Here is a 25,146-nt window from a genome sequence, read left to right on the forward strand (position 1 = left end):
CCCTCACCGCAAAACCAAAACGCACACGACCGTCTCATCTTTTCTGGTTTGTCAGTTTTGTTGCCTGAAATGTAAGACGTGCCGCAGTGTTGATATTCTACCTGGAGCCAAAGCTGAAGGACGTTCCTAACAGAGTTCAGGGCTTCAGAGGTTTCACTGCTGCTGGAGCTTCAGCTGCACGCTTCAGGACGCTTCAGGACGCTTCAGGACGCTTCAGGACGCTTCAGGACGCTTCAGGACGCTTCAGGACGCTTCAGGACGCTTCAGGACGCTTCAGGACGCTTCTGGACGATCAAAACGCTTGAACGTCTCTTCTTCACTTCGTCTGCGAACTGACCTGAGCATAAATGAATGTTCTTCTGAATCCAAACCTGTTTCTGACCCTGAAGCTTGAGGACGTTTCTTCGCTGTTGGACTGACACTTTTAGCTAAATGGGACTAAACGACAGCAGCCCGGGTGCCATGCGGAATGGCCGCGGCCTGTCGGACCAGTGGGCAGAGACAGTGGTGGTCCGGCCTCGAACCACTGAGCGCCACATCACGGTGCACAAGCGTCTGGTGCTGGGTTTCGCTCTCTCCATCCTCACCCTCATCATCGTCACGGCGGTGGCCGTGGTGCTCAGCGTGCGCTTCGAGGAGTGCGGCGGACGAGATCGCGAGGGAGCGACGGGGGAGTCGGGCTCCCGAGGCTCCGGAGGGTCCGCAAAGCTGAACGGCAGCAGAGGGGAGAGGGGGGATGAGGAGGGGGTCCAGCCCTGGAGGAACTTGAGGCTGCCGGGCTCGGTGAGGCCGCGGCACTACGACCTGCGGCTCGTCGTCTACATGGACAACTTCACCTTCTCCGGCGAGGTCAGCATCGAGCTGGAGTGCATCAACGCCACCCGATTCATCGTGCTGCACACCGACCGCCTTGAGGTACGGTGGCCTGTAGGGCAGAAATCTCTTGTACACATGAATTATCTTCGAGAACAGATGTATTAATATGTCCGACACATTTCTTCAGGAAATATATTCAGGCAAGATGCATGGAGGTTGTTTCATAACACAATATCTGCTGATGTACTAAAGTGTGATTCAACACAGGGTCCTGCGATCGATGTGAAATATCATCAATTTAACACAATCAGTTACTTTTATATCACCTTACAAGAATATCACAATTTCATTACTATATATATATATATATATATATATATATATATATATATATATATATATATATATATATATATATATATATATATATATATATACTATTTCATTACTATATATATATATATATATATATATATATATACTATTTCATTACTATAAGACGGACGTGCCTGGTGCATCTTACAGATGGTTTGTTTCGATGTTTTCACTTTGCATCGATGATATTGGTTGAATAGATGCTCAGAACAGATGACCACCGTTGGTACTGGATACTTTTTTCTTGTGAAGATAGAGGAAGAGGAAGAGGAAGAGGCGTCCTTGTGCAAGTCATCTGTCAAAGCGACACTGCTAAAACCTGCAAAGCTTTCTCAGTCTTTGTGTTTCAGGTCGACGTGTCAAGTGTCGCCACAGTTGAGCTTCACATGAGCGCGACACAAAGTAATTCTCCTTTATGAGGGTAGTGCTTCAGAAAAGGGTTCATCCCTGGGGAGCAGGACTCTCATCCCTGGGGGGCAGGACTGTACTTGAACAGATTTCTTCATATTAGATTTTCTTATTTGTTGTGTACACACGGGGGATTTGGCCCGGTAAACACTGAGAAGTTAGTTTTATACATTTGTGAGTTACAAATACAACATAAAGTATAAAGTATAGTTAAGACGTTGAAATGTAATCGGTGTAGAAGATGAAGTATTCTTTAGTGCGACGTGCAGATGTTTTGAAAGGTTGGTGCTCAGGTGTTGGATCGTTGCTTCCCAACACCACCTGACTCTCCGTCCCCCAACCAGTAATCCCAGGATGCACTGCTTTCAGCAGGTGAACTCATTGGCACACCTGCTGTACACCTGACCCCGTTTCAGAGACGAGTCCATCGCTCCAGTTTGACAACATTCAAACGAAGCTTCTCGTTTGCATGCGGAGAGCTTCTGTGTTGGGAAACAAGCCGCTCTCCAACAAACAATGTTTTATTTCCGGATTTGGCCTCAGAGATTTTCTCAACGAGGCTAATTAACCATCAAAGTTGCCGTTTCAGCCCATCTCTTTTAAAGCCTCAGAGAAACGCCTGAGCAACAGGGTTCTTCAGGGCGGTCATCTCGGCTAATGTGAGAGGAGGATAAATCTGTCTAATTTGGGCAGAAGCCAATTAAAAACCCTGCAGCCCCGTCTGTGTTTGTTTGTGAGCACGCTGTGAATTAGGAGGTGTTGTTGGGCGCCAGGCAGGTCTCCTAAGGTATCAGTGCATGACAATTACCTTTTGTAAAGGAAACACAAATGTGGATAAAAATACAAGCTGCTGGCAGGAAGAGCAGAGGAAAGAATACTGCTGCAAGGAATGTCAAATAAATGTCACGAGTGCAAAATGAATTCAACATTCAACAAAACTAAAGAAGAAAAAGGAGTCAGTGTTTGTTTTATGACATGAACTACAAACCCTGCAGAGCCCAACTCATCGTCAGCTCTTACGCTTCACTCCACGCACACAAGTTTCAGTCGAGGAACATAAAACTTGGCGGCTCTCAGCTGATGATCGACGCAGACGTTAATTCAGATTCACTTTAACATCATCGGTGACGAGTTGAGCTGAGAAATCAAACCAATTAACAAACAAACACAATTAAAAAGCATTTCGGTCGAGTGGAGCATTTGAAGGCATCACGCTGCGTTCGCTGACTCACCAGAAAACCCTTGAAAAACATCCTTTTAATCTCCAACGTTTCCTCTCTGCGTCAGCAGGCTCTCTGCTCGTATCGATCAGTTCATTCATCAAAGCACAGACTCACACAGGCGGATACAGACGCACACACTCGTTTGATTGGCTGAGGGGCGCTCATGTGTGACAACAAAGAGACCCAGAACCTTCCTAATGGTTCCTACTGTTGCCGGGCATGTTCCCATCATGCACTGCTGCTCATCAGAGAGGGTGCTTCCACTGGCAAGCGCTGCGTTTCTGCTTAATGACGACTTCTAATAAGGATTCATTCAATTACCATTATTTTAGTGCTTTGCGTTGCCAGTCTGCGGGTTCTTTTACAGCGTATTAATATTGTGATACTCAGAACATTTTAGGGTCAAATTTGCTGGCAATGAGCATCAAACAGGAGAAACTGGGAAACAATCAAATAGGAGATGAGTTACTGACGCATCGATGTGCCTCGTCAGTGCAGAAATAATATACAAAATACTCATAATACTTACAGTACAAGTATTTGTTGCGAGACTAGTCATACAATACATACAGCATATTATTGGAATATTATTATATTTATATTTAACATGTAAGCAACCTTTCAGTGTGGCAGCTGCTGGAGGGCGAGCACATTTGAACTTCCCTGTGTTTACTGCTGGATAGTTTAATCTGCAGAAATCATATTTCATAAACTGATATGTTCTTAAATCTTAATCTGTAAAGTAACTAAAGCTGTCAGCGGAGTAAAAAGCACAACATTTACCTGTGAGAAGTAGTGGGACACACCTGTGGGGGGGACACACCTGTGGGGGGGACACACCTGTGGGGGGGACACACCTGTGGGGGGAAACACCTGTGGGGGGGAAACACGTGGGGGGGAAACACGTGGGGGGGAAACACCTGTGGGGGTGGACACACCTGCGAGGGAATCACACCTGTGGGGGTTTGCATGAGAAGTGCTTCTCTTCTCCTCAGTCACCATCTGGTCACTTTGAGTCCTGCGCTCTGTGCTGAGTCTTATCTTCCTGCGACCGGACGTCAGCCAGGAGCATGCTGGGTAGTGGACTAGAGATGTATGAACATCAGCAGCTACATGTGTTTGCCGTCTGCGAGTGTGTGTTTGAATACTAAGTTCATGGGAGGCCTGATGAACGTGTTGGAAGCATTTTCTTCCTCATTAGACACATTTTACATTTTTAATCCTGAATGGTTCTATGTTTGCTAGCTTGCAGTGTTCCTGTTGTTAGCTTTATTGGCACATTACTATGGACACACACATCAACCAGAGGTCATTAACTCCACAGGGGCTCATTTTAACTGGCGGAAATGTGAACAGTTTTTAGTGTATTTAATGATCTGAAACACAACAATGAACGCAGCACTGGGACCAATCGCTCTACAGGTTGTTCTAAGTCAACACCATTACACAATAACTTCTTTAAAATGTGTCAATTATTCTATTTCCTCCTCTTCCTCCCTTCAGGTGGACCGGGTATCCGTCTCAGCAGAGGGCGGCGGCGGTCGTCCCGCCAACAGACCCGGGGGTGGAGTCATGCGCATCCACCGCCACTTCCACCACCCAGCCAGTCAGATGTACGTGGTGGTTCTGCACCGCGAGCTGAAGCCCATGAGAGTTTACCGGCTCAACATGAGCTTTGACGCCGCCATCGAGGACGAGCTGCTCGGCTTCTTCAGGAGCTCGTACATCATGCAGAGAGAGAAACGGTACACACACACACACACACACACACACCACACACGCACACACGCACACAAACACACACACACACACACACTGAAACAAACTCTTTTCTCCTGCAGCAGCAGGTGGTTCGAAAAGGTCAGAGCTTCACATTCATGACATTGATTAACTCAAACACACCGCTGACTGTGTGTTTGTGTGTGTGTTCCACTTATCAAACCACACACACACACACACACCACTCACTCCCTCCTTATGAATTTCCCATAAGCCTCGGCTGCAGAGATGTTTCCACATCCGATTTCTTCCCCACAGTGCTGATGGGAAACAGACTGTGTGCGGATACATTTATTACTTCATGCATGAGTTGGTGTGTGTGTGTGTGCGTGCGTGTTACCACGGCGACAGAACATTTTGTATCAACGTCTGTTCCACTTATTGCAGGAACACAAAGTCGTAGCTAATTGATTAAATCTGAAAGGCTCGCTTGTGATTGGATGGAGTAAAGTCATGACCATGACTGAGTTTTATTCAGTTATTAAACACGCAGGCATTTCTTTGTATTATATATTATATTATGTCTTATTATAGATATTTTCTAACTGCATGATAAAAGAAACGTGACTCAATATAAGATTAATTTTAAAATCCTATAATGAAAACAGATCAATCTGTTTAGTATATCAGCCCTCACCCTGTCACACGTGGCACATTTCAACATGAGATTCATTACAGTTGTATTCCTCAAGACTTCCGTCCTGGTTGATTTGGCAACACCTGACGCATAGCAGTTTCCTGTGGCTGCTTCACAATAAAAGCCACCCCAAGTTTCCCCAGTTGAGTACTTTTATTGTGAAGTAGCAGCAGTAAGATGTTTTTATGCATCAGCAGGAACTCAATACAGCTCTGATACGGCCATGAGATAACATCACGCTGGATTATATGCTACATTTAAGATAATTACTGAATGTGAATAATTATTAAATTATTATTATTACTATTGTAGAAAGATGCAGAACATATACATCCCATTTCCAGAATACTGAATTCTCACCATCTCTAACAAGAACAAACCTCTTAAATAACGCTGCAGAGAAATGTGTTTTTATATAAACATTATCTTTATAGAGTAAAAATAACTTCATCTGCAACAAATTGTTTTTGTATCATAACCTTCCTGCAGATTAAGAAGAGCCTGTTAATCTCTGAAATAGAAGAAGGTGTCGTCAGCAAAAGGAAGAACGTAATGCTGATTAGTGAACCTGAGATTATACTGTTATGTGTAACATTTAGTGGATGAAATGAGATGGAGGTTTGTTTTTACTGGAGATAAGACTGAGAACAATTCAAACATGTCGCATCTTATGACGAACCATCATCTCCACACTGAGCTTTATAAAGGTCGGTCACTTATAAGACGTTCTTGTTGCTCCTCCATGTTGAAGAGCGTTGTTCGGCGTCGCTCTGAGCCAACGTGCAGATCTTCCAGAGGAGATTGTAGCGTGAACGACGCTCTACATTTTGCAGAATCTGCTTTTTCTATTAAAGCCTTAGAAGACCGGAGAATAACCCGCCGATCTGAAAACATGCAGATTTTTCCTGTAAAGTTAAAAAAATGAGTTTAGTAACCAGTCTTGTGAGCATTAATAGACATTTTGACAGCCTGTTTCGATAACTTTGGATATACATATGTAATACTTGACAGTCGATATTCTGACGACTGGTTTTCATAACTTCGGATATACATGCATCTTAAAAACAGGTCTGGAGTGCTCGCAAGTTCAGACAAATGTTGTTGTGGAAGACAAAAGGTCCAAAGCACTCTTCTGGCCGATGGTAAAACACCTTTATTCAAACGGCTAATTCATAGACATTATAAAGACACAGACCCTGTTATACATGTAGAAATGGAGCGGATTATTAACCCTTGCGTAGCGGCTTAAACTGCCTCCTGCATATTTTCCTTTTTTGAAGATCAATGAATTTAAGTACAGTTGTGGTTAAAAGTTATTCAGCGACTCAAATGTTGTTGGATCTCATCCGACAATATTACAAATACTGAAACTCTGCTTATTTACATCGACTCGATATTTCCTTCAAAAATATGAATACAGCTTTCATTCATTATATCTTGTCTTGTTTAAGTATAGCAATTTACTTAAATGTACGTTTTTGCCTTTGATAATATAAACTAAGAAGAATGAAGTGAGATAATTCACCAGGAAGGTAATTAAAAGGTGTTTTTCTGACGAACGAGAACATTTAAAGACTTGAATCACACACGTGTATGTTGTCACCTCCAGTGGTCCCGTGTTCACTGGTAGCTGCTGTTTGGATCAATGTTGGATCAATGCGGCAGCTGATGGAACGGCAGAGCTCCATCACAACACAACAACCTGCTGGTGGAAGTTTAATGGACCAGCCCATCGAAGCCTGGTTACAGACGACTCGTAGAGAAGACATTTGAAAAACAATTTTGTGTTAACTTTGTTTTGCAAGAATCATGACGGTTACCTGCTCGTAGAAGTGAGAGAAAAATATATGTGTATGTACACGACAACACCCTCTAAAGATGCCAGACTTTTGTTCATAAATATGTTAATATGATTATTAAACAGCAAAGCAAAGAAGCACATGTGACACAAATTAATAATTGATTTCAGAAAAAAGCCTCAAAATGTGTGTGTGTGTGTGTGTGTGTGTGTGTGTGTGTGTGTGTGTGTGTGTGTGTGTCACTATTATCTTAAGGATTAGCTTGGTGCAGGTGTGTGGCTAATGCTAACACACACACACTTAGACACATACGCTTAACTGAGATTTGCATAATATCCAGAGTTACTGTAAACCTCAGGCTGGGCTTAAATGCTTAAATGCTGGGAAGAGGGGGGAATTAATTAACACACACACACACACACACACACACACACACACACACACAGCTTCACACTGTAGGCTCAGTTAGGATCTTTCTGCAGATGGTTGTGATGTAGGTTTGTCTCCTTGACCTGCTGCTCACACGACATCACAACAGGATGTAAACGGACGCATCAGTGCAGTAATGTAATGAAGGAAAGTGTTGTGTGTGTGTTGTTGTTGTGCTCCACATGCTGGACTCTCTCATGGTCTCTGAAACGAAGGTTTTTAGTTTGCTTCTTCACATCAGTTACAATCGAGTCCAAAAGATGCAGAATCAACTTCTTCTTCTTCTCTCGTCTATTAGACGGTTCAATATGTTCCACACAGTCGAGATTAATTAAAATATCAAAACACATCATTATTTACAATCTGATTTTAGTGCGACTAAGTGGTTTTAAAGTCGAAGCTGTTTCTGAAGTTATCTCCGAATAATAACTTTCATACCTGATGAATCCACTTTATTATTTTCTGTTGTGTTAAATGTCAGATATAAATATGTGAACACCTCCCGGCTCTAAATCTTACAGCCGCACAGACTGTTTGGTATTTTGCTGACCTTGACATCGGCTCCCGGCTGTGTGGCGTTCTGCAGGTTCCTTGTCGGTTTCTTGGAGAATGTGTCTGGGCTGAAAACGTATACGTCGGTATTTGTCACAGCATTGCCAGTCTGAGGGTTTTATCATAAAGAGCAAAATAAATACTTGAATCAAAGCCCAGAAATGCTTAAAATGTAATAATAAAAAAAGCATTTAAATCTGCATCAAAAGATAACGTTTCATGTGGTTGAAGCAGCAGCTTCTCTAAATAACTCGTCGACCTATAAATGAAAAGTGATTCTCCCAGAGTCTGCTGTGTGATGATTCTTCTTCACTTCTCTAAATCTCTGCGGACATCTGGAAACAGCAGGACACGTAGTGATAAATCTGCAGCGTCAGAGCACATTACACACACACACCCCTTTACAACAAAAGTGGCGACTCAAGTTTTATACTGAAATTCATAACAATAAAAGAATTTACTATATTTTTATTTTTATTTTATATATATCAGATTTAATTAAATTATATATATATATATATATATATATATATATATATATAATTTATATTTATTTTATTTTTTATATATATATATATATATATATATATATATATATATATATATATATAGATATATAGATATATAGATATATATATATATATATATAGATATATATATAATAAATAAATATAAATTATATATATATAAATTTAATTAAATCTGATATATATAAAATAAAAAAATCTCCTGCTGTAATAAAGAAGACTTGAGACATAAAATCATCAGGAAAATGTTACTGAGGTAATAAATCAAGAGAAGAAGAACATTTTCTTGTAGACTTCTGTACAATCTGACCTTTTGCAAGTTTAAAGCACTTCAATATATATTTAATTTACTTTATTTTACTGAGTTAAAACTGAAGAATGATGGGAACTTTTTTATTTGATTGTTTAACACGATTAAGAAGAAAAATACTATTTTTATAATCATTAAAAAAAAGTCATTTTTCATGCAAAAATCAGTTTATCTTCTTGAATATGGAGACTTTCTGCTTCATATCAAAGTGAATATCTTTGGGTTTCAGACGGACCCAAGTCGCACTTTGAGGAACTGGGATGGACTCCATGTTATAGACCCGACCATTATTCTAGAAAATAATCAGCAGATTGTTTCATAATGAAAATGGAGAGAATATTCATTCATCTATCCTTCACTTCATCCGGCCCGTTGACCGGTTTGAACCAGAACAGCAGGTGGAGACGCCCACACGTTCAGCGTCCAACACCTTCTGCTTGCTGCGTTTGTTGTTAAGCCTGTGCCATTAAAATCGCCCCCTGTTGATAAAATGTTCCGGCTGCGAGCTTTACAGAGAACCAGACTTCTAAAAGAAACCTCCAAACACCCGAGCAGAGCCCCCCCCCCCCCCCCCTTTAGATCCTGAAAGGAACTTTTTCATAAGACAGAGGCTGTTTTCGCAGGGATCCTTTCTTTAACGAGGAGAGGAATTACAGCTAACGAGGAGCTAACGAGGCAGGGTGTGACGAGAACAAAGACGGGAGTGTTAACGAAGGTTTGGGCCACGCTCCACATTTTAATGGAGGTCTACCTTTCTCCTCTTAATCACCAGCTCTGAGATGTTTCAGATCGATACGGAGTGTCGGACCATATAGAACATGTCAGTCCATATAATGAAAGCATTCTCTCTCTCGAGCCCACAGAGGAGGGGGGGGGAACTGTTCGGACCTGAGAGGCACATGTGACTCTGAAATTAACATTGGCGGCAGCGTTCGCCCACTTCAGTCCTCAGAGAAATATCTCAACAACTATTGGATGGACTGCCATTAAATTCATGATGAAGCCGAATGACTTTGGTCTTCCTCTGACTCTCCAGCCAACGTCACCATCAGGTCAATATGTCCCCTCAATCCCCCGTGTACCGTACACCTCCAGAGCTACAGGAGAGCTTTTAATATCCCCATGATTCTTCCCCAGGTACTTACACGGTGGCAATTAGTCTTTTGTGTTATAAGTATTCTAAAATGTTATGTTTGAATATACAAATGAAGCATTATCTTATTAAATATCTGTTAATTTACAAACATTTACATAACACAAACCTGAACATTCTGGTTTCCTTTTGTTGACAAACTAGAGTCGAAGGGGTATAACATGAGCTGTGAGTGACATGTGAACAAAGCCCTCTGTACAAAGCTTCAGAATATAGAGAGGAATGAAAGTGGAAAGTTTGGTGTATGTAAGTGCTACTGAAGTGGAGATTTATGGTGCAGACGCTGCTTTATCGTCCATTTCACGCTAAAAGGAATAAAAATGTATAAAACACCATGCTTTAATAAAGAAGACTTGAAACTACAGATCGAGACATAAACTCATCAGGAAAATGTTACTGAGGGTTACAGGGTGAAGCGAGAAGAAGAAACATTTTCTCGTAGACTTCTGTACAATCTGACTTCTTGCAAGTTTAAAGCACTTCAGCATCAGGTCCGGAGGTTCTTTAGCTCAGTGGTCCCCAACCACCGGTCCGCGGACTGGTACCGGTCCGTGAGTCATTTGGTACCGGGCCGCACAGAAAGATTGAATAAAAAAATATTTTATTTTGAAAGGTTTTATTTTGAAAAATCACCGGCTACATCTATCTGTGCGTCTGTGTCTCTTGACACATGTCAAGACGCTCGTCAGTCACGTGATACTTTACTTCAAAAAAATGATGCCCACAAGCAACAATGAGGCTAAACAAACGTCTTTAAAGAGCTTTTGTGGAAAAGGGAAAAGACCCAATGAGACATTTAAAAGACGACATCAGGAGTCACTTAAAATAATAAATGCTGTTGTGTTGGTGCCACCAGTTACAGTTACAGTACAGTACATCTCCCATCTGCCATCTCCTCATCTCCTCACCTCCTCACCTTCTCATCTCCTCCCCCATCGTGTCTCCTACATCCTTCTCATCCCTCGCTCCATCAGTAAACCCCTCCTCCACCAGTCGCATATATTATACATTTTACAGCAAACATGGTGAATCAGCCTCTTCAGCGGCTTCCTGTGTAACACTATAGTTGCAGCAACACACACACACACACACACACACACACACACACACACACACACACACACACACACACACACACACACACTGTAAAGCACCTGACTCAACAGTTTTCCATTCAGTCACATCTCTGAATCTGAATGGGGTTTGTGTGTGTGTGTGTGTGTGTCATTCGATATGCCTTCACTCTTCTTCTGTGGTGTCTCCGCACAAAGTTAATGGCAAACATTACAGCAGGCGATGATGTCATTTTCATTTTTCACTTCTGGTGTGCGGGAAGCGAAGCGTCGCTGCATGAATTCATGCATGAGTGTGTGTGTGTGTGTTGACACATCGTGGTTGCAACACTGTCAGCGTTGTTGTTGATCAGGACTACTGTGACATCAAGTGGTACTTAGGCGACTGCTGGCAACCTGCAGGATGTCACCCCACATACATGTGTGTGTTAATATTGGCGTTTTATTGAGCTTTAATGCAGTTGTGTGTGTGTGTGTGTGTGTGTGTGTGTGTGTGTGTGTGTTACAGACCCATCCTCTCGTCTAATAGATTCTCTCTTTATCTCTTCTCTCTCAGGCTTTCTCCATTATTCTCTCTCTCTCTGTCTCTCTGTCTCTCTCTCTCTCTCTCTCTCTCTCTCTCTCTCTCTGTCTTTCTCTCTGTCTCTCTGTCTCTCTCTCTGTCTGTCTGTCTGTCTCTGTCTCTCTCTCTGTCTCTCTCTCTGTCTGTCCTGTCTGTCTCTCTCTGTCTGTCTCTCTGTCTCTGTCTGTCTGTCTGTCTCTCCGTCTCTGTCTCTCTCTCTCTGTCTCTCTGTCTCTCTCTCTGTCTGTCTGTCTCTGTCTCTCTCTCTCTGTCTCTCTGTCTGTCCTTTCTGTCTCTCTGTCTCTCTCTCTGTCTGTCTGTCTGTCTCTCTGTCTCTCTGTCTCTGCAGTGCATGCTGGGAGTTTGTGTGGGAGTGAGACGCTGAGTGTGGGTTTTCGTTTTCAATATTTTTGGTTTTATAATGGGATTTAATTTGCACTTTATTGGTGATAGTTTGATTTAGTTTTACTTTTGGTGAGTTTGGGTGTGGTGGTTGGGGTGTTTGTGGGGTTTTCCCTTGCCGGTGTCTTGCCGGTCGGGGTCTGACGCCATGGTAAATGGGGAATTCACCAAGCTGACGAGGAAGCACGGGTGCCGTCCGCGGCTGCGCCGGTGCCATCCATGGCTGCGCCGGTTGTAGTCGAGCGACAGGTGGCTGCTGCTGAGGGGAAGATCTCGGCCGCGGTGATGGTGGGGGACCCCCCCTGGCGGTGGCCTGTGGCGGCTCTGCGAACCTTGCAGCACCGCACCACTGCTGTGTCTGACCTGGTGGATGAGGCAGGTGGTGATGTTTCACAGGGTGTGTGTACTAATGATGTACAGAAAAGTGAGGAAAGTGTTTTGGGTGAGGCAGGTGAAAGTAAAGTGGGTGAAAAAATGTAAAAAAAATGATAAAAAGAGCAAACGGTCAACAAAACAGAGATTGGAGAGGCAGGTGAAGTACAAAATAATGGTACAGTGGAAAAGATGACATGGGGCAGAGATGGAGGAGGAAGTAACAATATTAGAGGTAAAACAAAAGGCAGGAGACAAAAAAATAATGCTTTAAGTGATAATTATTATATATTAGTATATATTATACGGCTGAAAGTTTTCAAAATTTCCTCCTACAAACGAAAAATCAACATGGGGTAAAAGTGGAGGAATACTTTCTAGATTTGGCCCTTTTTAATATCTCAGCCAGACTCCATATGAGCCAAAGAGAGGAGTCTTGCTTCACTGACCAGGAGGTGTTTAGGTTAAAGAAACGTGTGCTAAAAGTGAAAAAACGTTGAAGATGTCTATCTTGATTAATTCATCTGTTTTAATTTTTGCTTTTAACATCTCACTTGCTATGGGTACTTTTAGAGTGGATGTTTTAAATGTGAATGGAGCCAGAGTTTTGAAAAAAAGAGCTCAAATATTTGAAACTGATAAAATGAAACACATTGATGTTTTTTTTTTTACAAGAGACGCACAGCGACAGTTCTAATGAGATAGACTGGAGGAGAGAGTGGGAAGAGGAAGTCATTTTAAGCCACAACACTTCTCTTAGTGGAGGAGTGGGCTTTCTCTCTCCAAGTCTTTTACTCCAGTCTCACTGGAGGTCAAGCATTTTATTGAGGGGGAGGTTGATTTTAGTCAAAGCAAGGTTTGACCTTTTTACAGCTGTTTTTATAAATGTACACGCTCCAACAATCGGTGCAGAGAGAAAGCTGTTTTTACAAAAAGTTAAATGCCTGTGCCTCGGAGGATTTTTTATTCTTGGGAGGGGATTTTAACTGCACAAAAAATGTATCTTTAGATGCCTAATTCGGGATGTTTTGGAGGTCTCCAGCTCATTGGGCATTAATACTGGTCTGATTTCTCTAGATCAGGAAAAAGCTTTCGACCGGGTTGAGCACTTCCTCTGGAAGGTGAAGTTTGGGTTCAGCCCTGTTTTCATAGCTAAGATCAAGGTGTTGTACAGTGAAGTTGAGAGTGTGCTGAAGTTCAATGGTAATCTGTGTGCTCCTTTTAGAGTGTGTAGAGGGGTCAGGAATGCGCTCTCTCTTGAACCTCTCAGAAAAATACGCTCCAATTTGCAAGGTCTGTTTTTACCGGGTTTTAATGGCAAAATAGTTTTATCACCTTATGCAGATGACATTATTGTTATTGTTAGAAGCCAGAGGGATGTTTTAGTGTAGCATCGGCAGCAAGGGTGAATTGGATGAAAAGTGAGGCCCTCGCTGTCGATGAGTGGCGTGGCGGTCTCCCAGTTCTTCCCCAGAGCCTCACCTGGACAACAGACGGATTTAAATATCTTGGTGTGTTTTTAGGTAAAGAAAATATTGTCCAGAAGAACTGGGAGAACGTCACTGAAAAGATTGAGGGAAAGCTTTCCAAGTGGAAGTGGCTGCTCCCTCAGATGTCTTTTAAAGGTAGGGTTTTGGTTTTAAACAACCTTGTGGCATCCCAACTGTGGCACCGTCTGACCTGTGTAGACCCTCCCTCTGGCCTGTTAGCCAAAATACAGAAGCAAATGGTGGATTTCTTTTTGGGATGGTCTACACTGGGTGCCACAAGGTGTGCTGTTTTCATCCAGAGAGGAGGGGGGACAGGGCCTAGTCCACCTGGCCAGCTGAACAGCCACTTTTAGACTTCAGTTTTTACAAAAATATCTCACAGGTCCGGGTGATTTGGTTTGGAGAGACGTGGCCAGCTGTATCCTCAGACGTAACCTGGGGCTGGATACTGCTCTGTTTTTAACTGATTCTAAATGTTTAAAGTTGAGTGGGCTGCCTCCGTTTTATCAGGGTGTTTTTAAGTGTTGGGCCCTTTTTAACCATAAAAGGAGCCCAAATTCTGACTGTTTGTACTGGTTGTTGAAGGAGCCACTGATCCACGGAGCCAGGCTGGACGTCAGCAGCAGCGTCACACCCGGCCTGATGGTGGCTCTGTGCAGGACCCTGTCTCTGCAGCAGCTGGTGGATGCAGTGGGGCCGGCGCTGAATGATGCCCGGGCCCTGGGCTCTCTGCTGTGTCTGACCTCTGTCCAGGTGGCTCAAAGAATCCTGCAGCTCTGGAGCCAGAGGCTCACTGGAGAAGAGAGAACCCTCCTAACCACATACAGCCAGGGAGAGGCTGATCCAGACCCAGCGGACCCCTTTCCTGAAGTCTACCTGAGCCCAGGGCTGGGAGAACTGACCGGCCCCCTGCTCAAGGTCATTAATCCGGAAAAACTGTCGCTGCACAGATCCGACAAAAAAACTTTCTATACTATATGTCAAAAGCATCAACAGAAAAGGCCTGTGCAGCAGACCCTCCACTGTGTGGAGCAACGGACTTGGTGGAGAAAGCGAGACTGTTTTCCATGTTTTCACTGAGTGTAAGAGACTCACAAGTTTCTTCTCTCTTTTAACATTGGTTTTTAGTCTCTTTGATGTAGTTTTTACTGAGAGTTTTTATCATGGGAGCTGCCTACAAAAAGGCAAACAAGCAAAAATGACGATTTATACAAGCAGGAGGAACACCGTAGAGAACAGAGAGGGGCAGGAGGCCAAACAATATGGCTCTGTGACATCAGGGCCAGACTCTGGCTCGAGTTCAGATTTCTTAAACATAGTGACGATTTAGAGACTTTTAAACAGCTTTGGTGTTTCAAGAATATTGTTTGTTTTATTGATAAGGGTGAGTTGCACTTTGCACAATTTTTGGTTGGATAAAAAAATTGAAAATAATGTGTGTGTGTGTGTGTGTGTGTGTGTGTGTGTGTAGTATAGAGATATGTATTTTAAAACAAAGGGATTTTCTTTGCACTTTATTTGTAAACTGTTTGTGAGTTTACATTTATTTTTGTAAATTAAGTGTTTTTTGAAAAATCAAAATCTGTCTCTCTCTTTCTCTCCTCAGTCCTTTCCCCTCTCCCCAAATATTTTTCTCCTCTTCATCTCTCCCTCCTATATGTCCGTCCTCCTGCTCCTCCTACTCCTTCATCATGTTGTTTCTCCTCTGCCATCTCTTCTTCCTCTTTATCTTCCTCCCCCAGTACACCTGCTTCATGGCGGCTTCTCATATCTTTCTTTACCTTCACTTGTGTTCCTCCTCATCTCCACTTCTCTCTTTCATCTTCTTCTTCTTCCTCCTCCTTCTTCCTCCTCCTCCTCCTCCTTCTCTTCCTCTTCTTCTTCCTCCTCCTCCTTCCTCCTCCTCCTGCTCACACTTTTATTCCTTTCATCTCTTCCTCCACAAACACCCGGAGACAAATGCAGGAGCGCGATAAAAATAATGTTTTCTGAGGGATTACTGTTGTGGTGTTTAATGTCCTTCCTGTGTCTGTCAGCTGACGTAACAAAGCTCTGAGAGGAAAACTCAACTCGGCTTAAACACATCAGGAGCAAACTCGTGTTTATTTTGGATTATTTCTCTGTGGAACAAGAAAATATGAAGAAATAAAAAGAGAGGAGAGGGAGAGAGAGAGAGAGAGAGAGTGTGTGTATGTATGTATGTATATATATATATATATATATATATATATATATATATATATATATATATATATATATATATATATATATATATATATATATATATATATATATATATATATATATATATATATATATATATATATATATATATATATATATATATATAAACATGATGCACATTCCAGGTTTTCTCTGTTTCTGCTTCCTCTTTCATCTTCATCTTCATCCTGTAGTTGCTGCTGCTTGTTTGCATTCACTGGTTTCGCCAAAACACAGATTTCTATCGATCTAATCTAAAGAAAAGGTTTGACATTTTTGGGAAATGTCCCATAATGCAACACAAAATGCTGTACGATTAAATGCCATCATTGCGTTTTACTGACGAAGGTCAGTCAGACAGCTGGCGTCCATTACAGGTAGATTCTGCTCTCTGATGCACTGCAGAGTGTAAACACATGTTTACATCCTGCAGCCTCGATGTGCTGCTGAGGAAGATGAAGCAATACGTATTTGTTATATTTGGGGGGGGGGGGCATGGACCTCTAGTGGAACTCAGTGCCTGCAGAAACATGAGTCTGAAATCCTCTTATCTCCGTTTGCTACGACATTTAGAAGTGTTGCTATTACAGGATGTAACTCCATCTTATCTCAGGCTTCACTGCAGGGATGACGTTAGATACTAAAGACATCTTGAATAACTAGTCTGTGTGGTGATGACACGAGGAATCATGAGCTCTAACTTCGTGTGAGTGGAGGCGTTATGGTCGTACAGATCGCTGAGAGACGTGCATGTGGTGGTTTGTCCACCTCGACTGGCGGTTAGATAAAGTCTAATAATGAAGATGATCTGCGATGCTCAATATTTCCACAGTCGTTCATTATTGTTCTCCTTGTGAAAGTCGTCTCTCTTCTCCCGTTTGTCCCGCAGGTACTTGGCGGTGACGCAGTTCAGTCCGATCCACGCCCGGAAGGCCTTCCCCTGCTTCGACGAGCCCATCTACAAGGCCACGTTCTCCCTCACGCTCCGCCACGACCCTCAGTACACCTCGCTCTCCAACATGCCCGTGGAGAGCAGCTCGCTGTCAGACGAGGACAGCTGGCTGACCAACCGCTTCGCCCGCACGCCGCGCATGTCCACGTACTACCTGGCCTGGGCCGTGTGCAACTTCACCTACAGAGAGACGCAGACCGACAGCGGCGTGACGGTCAGTCTGCACACACACACACACACACACACACACACACACACACACACACACACACGTGCAGAATAATTAACACATGTAATAAAAACAATACTTTTATAATAGATGCTCATAAAGAGGGAAATAATAAACCTGAGCAAGAAAAGGCAATTAAGATAAGAAGCTTATTTGCTTTTTAAAACACTCACCCTGAGATCTTCACTTAATGATCTCATTATGTAACAAACAGAAAGTGTTGTTGACTCTGCGGTGTCCTTCTCCTTCTTCTTCTTCTTCTTCTTCTTCTTCTTCTTCTCCTCTTCCGTCTTCTCCTCCTTCGTCATCTCTGCTCTCTCTCTTCTTCTCCTCGTCTCCTCTTCGCGTCTTCTCCTCTTCCGTCTTCTCTCCTTCGTCATCTCTGCTCGCTCTTCTTCTCCTCCGTCTCTCTTCCGTCTTCCTCCTTCGTCATTCTGGCTCTCGTCTCTTCTCCTCCTTCTTCTTCTTCTCTCTTCTTCTATCTTCTTCTTCTTCCTTCTCCTTCATCATTTCTGCTCTCTCTCTTCTCCTCCTTCTTCTTCTTCTTCTTCTTCTTCGTCTTCTTCTTCTTCTTCTTCTCTTCTTCTTCTCCTTCATCATCCTCTGCTCTCTCCTTCTCCTCCTTCTCCTTCTTCTTCTTCTTCTCCTCCTCCTCTTCCGTCTTCTTCTCCTTCATCATCTCTGCTCTCTCTCTCTCTCTTCTTCTTCTGGGCCTACAGTTTGTCTTGAGGCTGAGAGAGGAAACAGTCCATGTTGAAAGAAGAGGAACTAGAGAAGCTCGTTATCTCGACATTGATCAGTTCGCAGTTTCATGTCATTAAATCTTCATCTCCGGGGCTGAAACACTAAATACCTTCACAAATGATTTGACAAAGTGAAGTTGTGATGTTTGATATCGAGGGTAATTAGAGGAAAGGCGGCAGAACCAGGAAGTAACGGGTGACTGCTCATGGTTAGTACGTGTATATCTATATACAGTATATACAGTATATATAGATATAAGCACAGAGGCACCTGACTCCAATGGAAACACACCTGCAGCATTATTACACATCTAATCAAGTAGTTCAGTTTCCCCAGAACTGACCCTGGAGTCCTCGTAGAGCTTCAGTCACTGGAGCTGCGTTTTCTGGTGATTAGGGTGCAAGCATGTCAATAAATGTGCGTTGTTATAGTAACCCTAGCACTTGTTTCTATTATCGCAAAGTAAAAATAGATATTAAATCTTTCCTGCAGAAACTTAATTTTAATTGTCCACATTTAGGAGTTCTGATCCTGCAGGTCTTGAGAATCTTCTTCTTAATAACCCAGTTCTTCAGTTGTTCTCACAGGAGAAGCAGGACACAGAGACGTCTCTGCAGCAGCTCCGTCTCTACGTGACACGTGTGGACACACTGCGTCAGGTTGTTGTCAGAGAACAACTCCAGGATTAACATGTGAACTGCAGATAACAGATGTCTTGAGATTACAGATAATTAACTTCTGTTCAGAGGCCAACATGCTTTCATTACTTCACTGTCTCCCGGCACCTTCTTTGTCTCAACCTCAGCAGAATTACATGTGTCACTATTTAAAGCTGAATGAACAGCTCCTGTTTGCAGAGCAGTCGTGTGTGTGTGCACACACATATCACTGGAATACTTTGATACTCAGAAAGAAGGCTTTATTCCTTTATTCCCATGTGTTGTAAGCCGATTTATGGACGTTTGTTCATCGGCTGATTAGAGATAATGATATTGTCTGAAAGTGAAGGTCGCACTGAATCAGGAGATGTGTATCGTGCCTGTGCGTTCACATTTAACGGAGTTATGACTCCCGAGAACAAGTGAGATTTATGACTAATTGTGCAACACTTGTGCGTTAAGGGTTTAAAGAGGTTTAATTGTGACGCAGCCGCTGCTGACCGAGTTCATCAGCAGACGACGATCAATGAGTTACTGAGTGAACCTGAACGCACCGTCCCTCTCACCTCACGGAGCGTCTTCAACTCGGAAAAACAAATTAATTAAAGATTAATAATTTAGCCTGAGAAGCGACCCGAGAGTAAAGCTGCTTTGCATTTTATTTCCACGCTTCACACTGTTTATCACGTCTGTTGTGACTCTGAAGCATCCGGCTGATCCCCCCCCCCCCCCTCGCTTTAACACGCGTCACATTCTAAAACTGAAATATGTTCCTGCGCGCGTCCAACGCTCGTACACAAGGACGAACACACGCACGACCTTCTTCTTCTCTCCTCCCATCATCTCTCTATCAGTGTAATTACAGCTCATCCATCTCCACTGCCAGGAACTCAAGGACACACACACACACACACACACACACACACACACACACACACACACACACACACACACACACACACACACATCTGTGCCTTCTTGTTACTGAAAGATAATTTTGGTGGAATGCTGATTTAATGAGAAATCATATCTGGGTCATTTATAACCATCAGTGTGTGTGTGTGTGTGTGTGTGTGTGTGTGTGTGTGTGTGTGTGTGTGTGTGTGTGTGTGTGTGTGTGTGTGTGTGTGTGTGTGTGTGTGTGTGTGTGTGGAGATAATGTAATGTAATCAGTGAAGCTTATGAGTTTTAGTCTTTGTAATGAATACATTAATCTTCTTCTTCTTTCTTTGCTCACCATAAAGCACCACTCCCCTTGTCTCAGGTAAATAGACGAGGTGACTTGTTGTAACTCTACAGGTGTGACGGCTCAGCTCTGTGTGCAGCCGCCATGTCGTCGTCTTCTGTCTGTGTGTTCAGAGTGTGTGAGGTTAGAAGAACAGAACGTTTTGGTTTCCTCGTGTCCACGTTGTCTTCAGTCTGCGTCCGGCCTCGTGGAGCCTCTGAACCTTCAGACCCACTTGATGACAGGATTGTCACTTTGCTGATTGTGCTCGTTCCTCGATGCAGAGCTGCTGAGTCGGCGTTACTTGGACTAATGTTGTGTTGTTTCGTCTTTCTTTTATGTTGCACTAATTGCAAAACTAATTGCCCTTTAGGGGACGAATCAAGTTGAAGTTTAGTGCACACGTCGCCTTCTGAAAGTAACAGCGAGGTGTTCTGTGCCATCGGCATGTTTCATGATTGAGATTGTTTCAGAAAGACGCTTTGAGATCCAGCAGGAGACACGTGGACCAGAGAGGGTCTGTGGTTGTGTATCGGGGACACAGTCCTCGCACTCACACTCTGCTGTGCGTCGTGTTAGTTCATATTTATTGTTTGTTTGATTATCTTTGATATTTAATTTGAGGAGGATTAAGTCAGTGGTTACAAACCTGGGGGTTGGGACCCCGAGTGGGGGTCGCCAAAGCTTCACGGAGGGGGTCGTGTGGCCTTCTTGATTTTAAAGGGTGGAAGAGAAGTTTATTTAATTTTTGAATATATATACAGTTGGCCGATATCTCTGGATTTTATACATTTCAGAGAAGAAACTTAATGAAATTGTTAGATTTTTTTTGTTATTACTTTTTCTTTTTGAATCTTGCAGGATTAGGCACAGGGAAGATTCACAGCCTCGTCCGGCATTAGAAAAGTACGCGAGTGAACAAAGGCCACGCATCAGAGAGAAGAAAGCACTATTATTATTATTATGCATTGAATATAATATGACAGATCCATAGATTACGTCTCTTAACGTCAGTGAACGGCTGGAATAACGGTGAAGATGTGAACGTGCTGAATAACTCTGTGTCAGGATGATGAAATGCTTCATCATGGCCGCTGTGGAAGGACAGATCTGTTGATTAGGAGATCGTCCCGGTTCAATTACAAAAGCGAGATGTGCAGACACAAAGTGTGCAGGGTGGAGAGAGAGAAGCAGGAAGCAGCACATGCAGATTTCCCTATTAACAACCCGCCGGACGCTCTCTGTGTGCGTCTCTGTTACAGCATCGCGCTCGTATTAAAATGTGTGTTTGAGCCTGAAGGCAGAGGAGCTGTCTGTTTGCAGAGCAGCTTCCTCTGACACAAACATTAATCCTCACATCCCTCCATCCTCTTCCAAAACCCTCTGAAAGAAACTGCTTTGTATGTCGAAGGGGGAAAACACAAAAAACATCCGTCCATATTCTTCATCTGACGAGAGGGACGCGAACATCAGCCGCGTGCTGGAGGTTTCCCAGAGCGGGAATTTAGTCTGTGCATAAATGATGCAATCTAAAAGGAGTGTGCAGTGTTACATGATAACCTCGACGTGTTGATCTTAATGTAGGAGACAGAATATGACTAAATAATGACGAGAATATTCTTAAGGAAATGTGTTTTCTGCCTCAGTTCAAGTCTTGTGAAGCTGTTTCCTGCAAAGATCCCTTTTTATGTACGTTTTACACATTTCAACACTTTCAGTCGAGTCATGTACATTTAGTTTAGTTTGCTTCGTCTTTATGTTGCGTTTTCAAACAGATTAAAGCAAAATACATTAAAATCACTTCATTAAATACGTAGTTTTGTGTGGCAGCTCCACCCGTCGCTATGTTTTGTTTTATTAACATCTCAAAACTCTGTTCTGTAAGTATCATTAACATGTTGATGACGTCATATTTAAACGTCTGATCATGATAATATCTCAGAGACTACAGCTTCGGGAACGATGGTGCCTGTCTGAAGTCTGCAGTGACTCCACGCTTTTACTTTGTTTACATTTAAACAAAACCACGATCTCTCACAGACGCTGCGCATCACGTGCACGCTACTGCTGGTAACACGCACGTGTTTTCACACCCGTGTGATGAACGTGACGTAGTTAGACTCTGTGTGAACTGAACTTTGCGATGCGTGGCTTTCATCGGCAACGAGCAGAACTGTCCTCGTGTTGCTCTCAACAGATTGTTGGACGCACAGAAAGCGGTGCCTAGTAAATGACAGTATTGTTAACACTTCCAGAAGCTGTGAACACAGCGAGCTCTCCAGAGGATCGTGTTCCTGCAGTCAGTCGGGGACACTTCAGGCTTCACTCATTCACAAACAGCTGTTAGTCGTTGATGTGTTGTCAGTGTGACGTGTCTCTGGGAGAATCTCTGCTCCCGTAATGAGCCTCTTCCCCTTCAGGGAGGATTAACGTGTGACAGGAAACACAAACTGTGTGTTGACCTGCTGAGCAGCTCCGGGTTCAATAACACCATCCTGCAGACATTTAGCTTGTGTTCCTTCATCTGCTGTCGATCCACCGACTGTCAGCGTCATGGAGACCGTCGGTGTGTATTATCCGTCATAACGTCCACAGGTTTCTGCCTTTAACACGCAAACAGGAAGCTGGAGACGCTTCGTTCCTCACGCTGAGTTCAAGAGTCGTCATCGAAATAGATCCATGTTAAAGTTCTTTAATGATAAATGTTATGTTCTTGATGATGATGTCACTTTCTCACGTCCCAGGATCAAGTTTTGGGGATTTTGTGTGTTTTTTAATGATAATAAACACTTAATTCTTATGTAACACTATTTATTTTAACAAAGTTTACGACACTTTACAGCCTTATGTTGACTTTGTGCCTCTAAACCAAGAAAACGTTCTATCATTCTGTGACATACAACAATGTTTAATTTGAATGTTGAACGACGTCAGAGAACAGCAGTCAGCAGTCGGTGCAGAAACACAGACCAAACCTTCACATAGAAAATGCTTGGAAGTGATGATTGTAGAAAACTGGCCAACAAAGTGTTGCAAACGTTCCGTATTAGAAATGAGTTCAGGTGCACGAATACGGTAAACAAAGCGTGCACCACCAACGTGCTGCAACACAAGAACGCAGTAAGGAAAACGACTTTGTTCCTGTTGTGTGTTTGATTGCCATCGTTTTCTATTTTTGACACAATTTCCAAATATTTTCCATCACAAATCATCGGCGTGATTATCAGGACAAAGACTTCCTGTTGGCGCTGGAACACATACTATGGAAATGAAAACAATAAGGCGTAAAGGTTTCATTTCTGCTTTTCAAACATTTTGACGTGGGAATCAAAACCTCCTGGAGATAAAAGTAACCCGTTGATTTATCCTCCGTGCAGGAAGAATCTCACGAGACTAATGGAACAGGAAAGAAGAAAAAAAACATATTTCTTCTTCATACAATTGATTTTCTCCTCCCGTTTGCCTTTTTCTCCTCCTATATTAGACAGTTTTACTCCCTCAGGCCACCAAATGCTCCCATTAAACAATGTGAGAAGGAAAAGCATTGGCAGCACAGCAGTGGTGTGTGTCATGCATCCAAACACCTCGAGTCCTATTTCTCCAGGTCTACAGGCGGCAAACTGAGAGTCTCCTGGTGATTTTTGGTTTTAGAAAGCCAGAAAGTATTGGAAACAAATGGTTGAGTGTATGTTTGCATTGACATGGAGATGAGTTTTAAGGCTCTCCACATGTTTTGATGTTTGGGGATTGTTCCATTGGCCCAGCAGGTCATGTGTCTTGGTTTCGTTTGTCGGCTTGTCTGTCTGCTGATCCAGTTTCCATGGAACTTGGTGGAAGGATGTAGCATGAGCTAAAGGAGATACAGATAACATCATGGGGCAGATGCACGCAATGTTTTTCACTTTGGTTGACATTGTGAGACGGGGCGAGGCCTTGCTGGAGGTCTGCGCTCTCCAAGTGCCCTTCCAGTTTTACTTGATTACATATTACAGACAAAACCAAAAACTTTCCAAATGATAACTTGTAAATGAATGTGTGGCATTTATCCTCGTTAATAGCGCACAACTGTGTTTATGCCGGTCGCTCCTACACGAGATTAATACCGATCTTCTTGAGTGTACAGGATGTAATGCACAGATGTGTTCAATGCTTTCTTCAGTTTGATGAATGGAACTAATTCAGTCAGAAGCCAAACTGTCGTTTCTGCACATTTAAAGATGAACCCTGAGTGGCGGAGATGTTGCGGTGTCTCGTGGTGACAATTAGCAGCTTCAGTAACGTGAGACTGGTGTGTAAAGTATGTTTCACGTAGACATCGTATCAGGGGCGTAGCTAGGTTTTCAAGTTTGGGTGGGCTTAGCCCAGAGGTCAGGTGGAGCTGTGTGCACCTGCATGGTAGTACAATCAGCATTAAAGGAACTCAGATGGCCTGATGATGGAGAAGTAAGTCTGGGAGTTCTGCACTGAGCAGAGCCGCTACACACACATAGTGTTCTGTGGTTGTGTCATGTTAACCAGGTCCATGTTACCTGGCCTTAGTCATGTTGACATGTGTTAGGAGTAGGGTGGACTTCACATCCTCTAGGGGGGTCCGGGGGCATGCTTCCCCGGGCAGAATTCTTTAAACATTTTAAAGTGAGTTGTCTGCACCTGGTGCACTTTGAGAGCAACATGAAGATGCTAGATCTAATAGAACGTTGTGGTCTTGGTAAGGGGAGGGGGGCACTCTCAACACTAATATAAAACATATATCAATCAATCAAAGTATAAAAAATACCAAAACAATTGACAATTAAGTGAAATATTTTCATTTTGAAGACTTTATTCTTCAAAAAGGAGCATGAGCTGGGAAACCCAGTTTTTTTCATTTGGATGTGAATTTATAATTGATTCTTACTAATCTTATACTTGCTCATCTCTGTGAGCCCATGGGGTGGGGGGGGGGAGGGATATAAGAATGTTTGCCCATACTGTTGATGGTACTTACAACTGTGAAAATAATAATACAAAATTATTTAAAAAGAAGCTGAGATGGCAATAACTACAAAGCAACAGACATATTTTCTTCTTTAAGTTATCATCATAAAAACATTGAATGATTGGAGAAACACTGACACCAATGTCTAACAGGACACAGGTCCCCCTTGTCCAAGATAAAGTACATTTGCATAAATCTGGTGCACTTTAAGACAAAAAAATGCCTATCC

General features: G+C 42.9%; 1 protein-coding gene across 1 annotated transcript in view; it reads left to right on the forward strand.

Annotated features, from left to right (window-relative positions):
• The window catches only part of LOC115006009 (thyrotropin-releasing hormone-degrading ectoenzyme-like), a 38,424-nt gene that overhangs the window by 1,126 nt on the left and 12,152 nt on the right, over positions 1-25,146 (forward strand). The window contains exons 1-3 of the mRNA XM_029428011.1: positions 1-915; positions 4,326-4,567; positions 17,020-17,296. The exon at positions 1-915 is cut by the window's left edge and continues 1,126 nt beyond it. Of these exons, the coding sequence (XP_029283871.1) occupies positions 433-915; positions 4,326-4,567; positions 17,020-17,296 (1,002 nt within the window). The 5' untranslated portion in view covers positions 1-432. The remainder of the gene's footprint in view (positions 916-4,325; positions 4,568-17,019; positions 17,297-25,146) is intronic.

The sequence above is a fragment of the Cottoperca gobio genome, unplaced genomic scaffold (assembly GCF_900634415.1).
Source record: "Cottoperca gobio unplaced genomic scaffold, fCotGob3.1 fCotGob3_42arrow_ctg1, whole genome shotgun sequence".
NCBI classification, from domain to species: domain Eukaryota; kingdom Metazoa; phylum Chordata; class Actinopteri; order Perciformes; family Bovichtidae; genus Cottoperca; species Cottoperca gobio.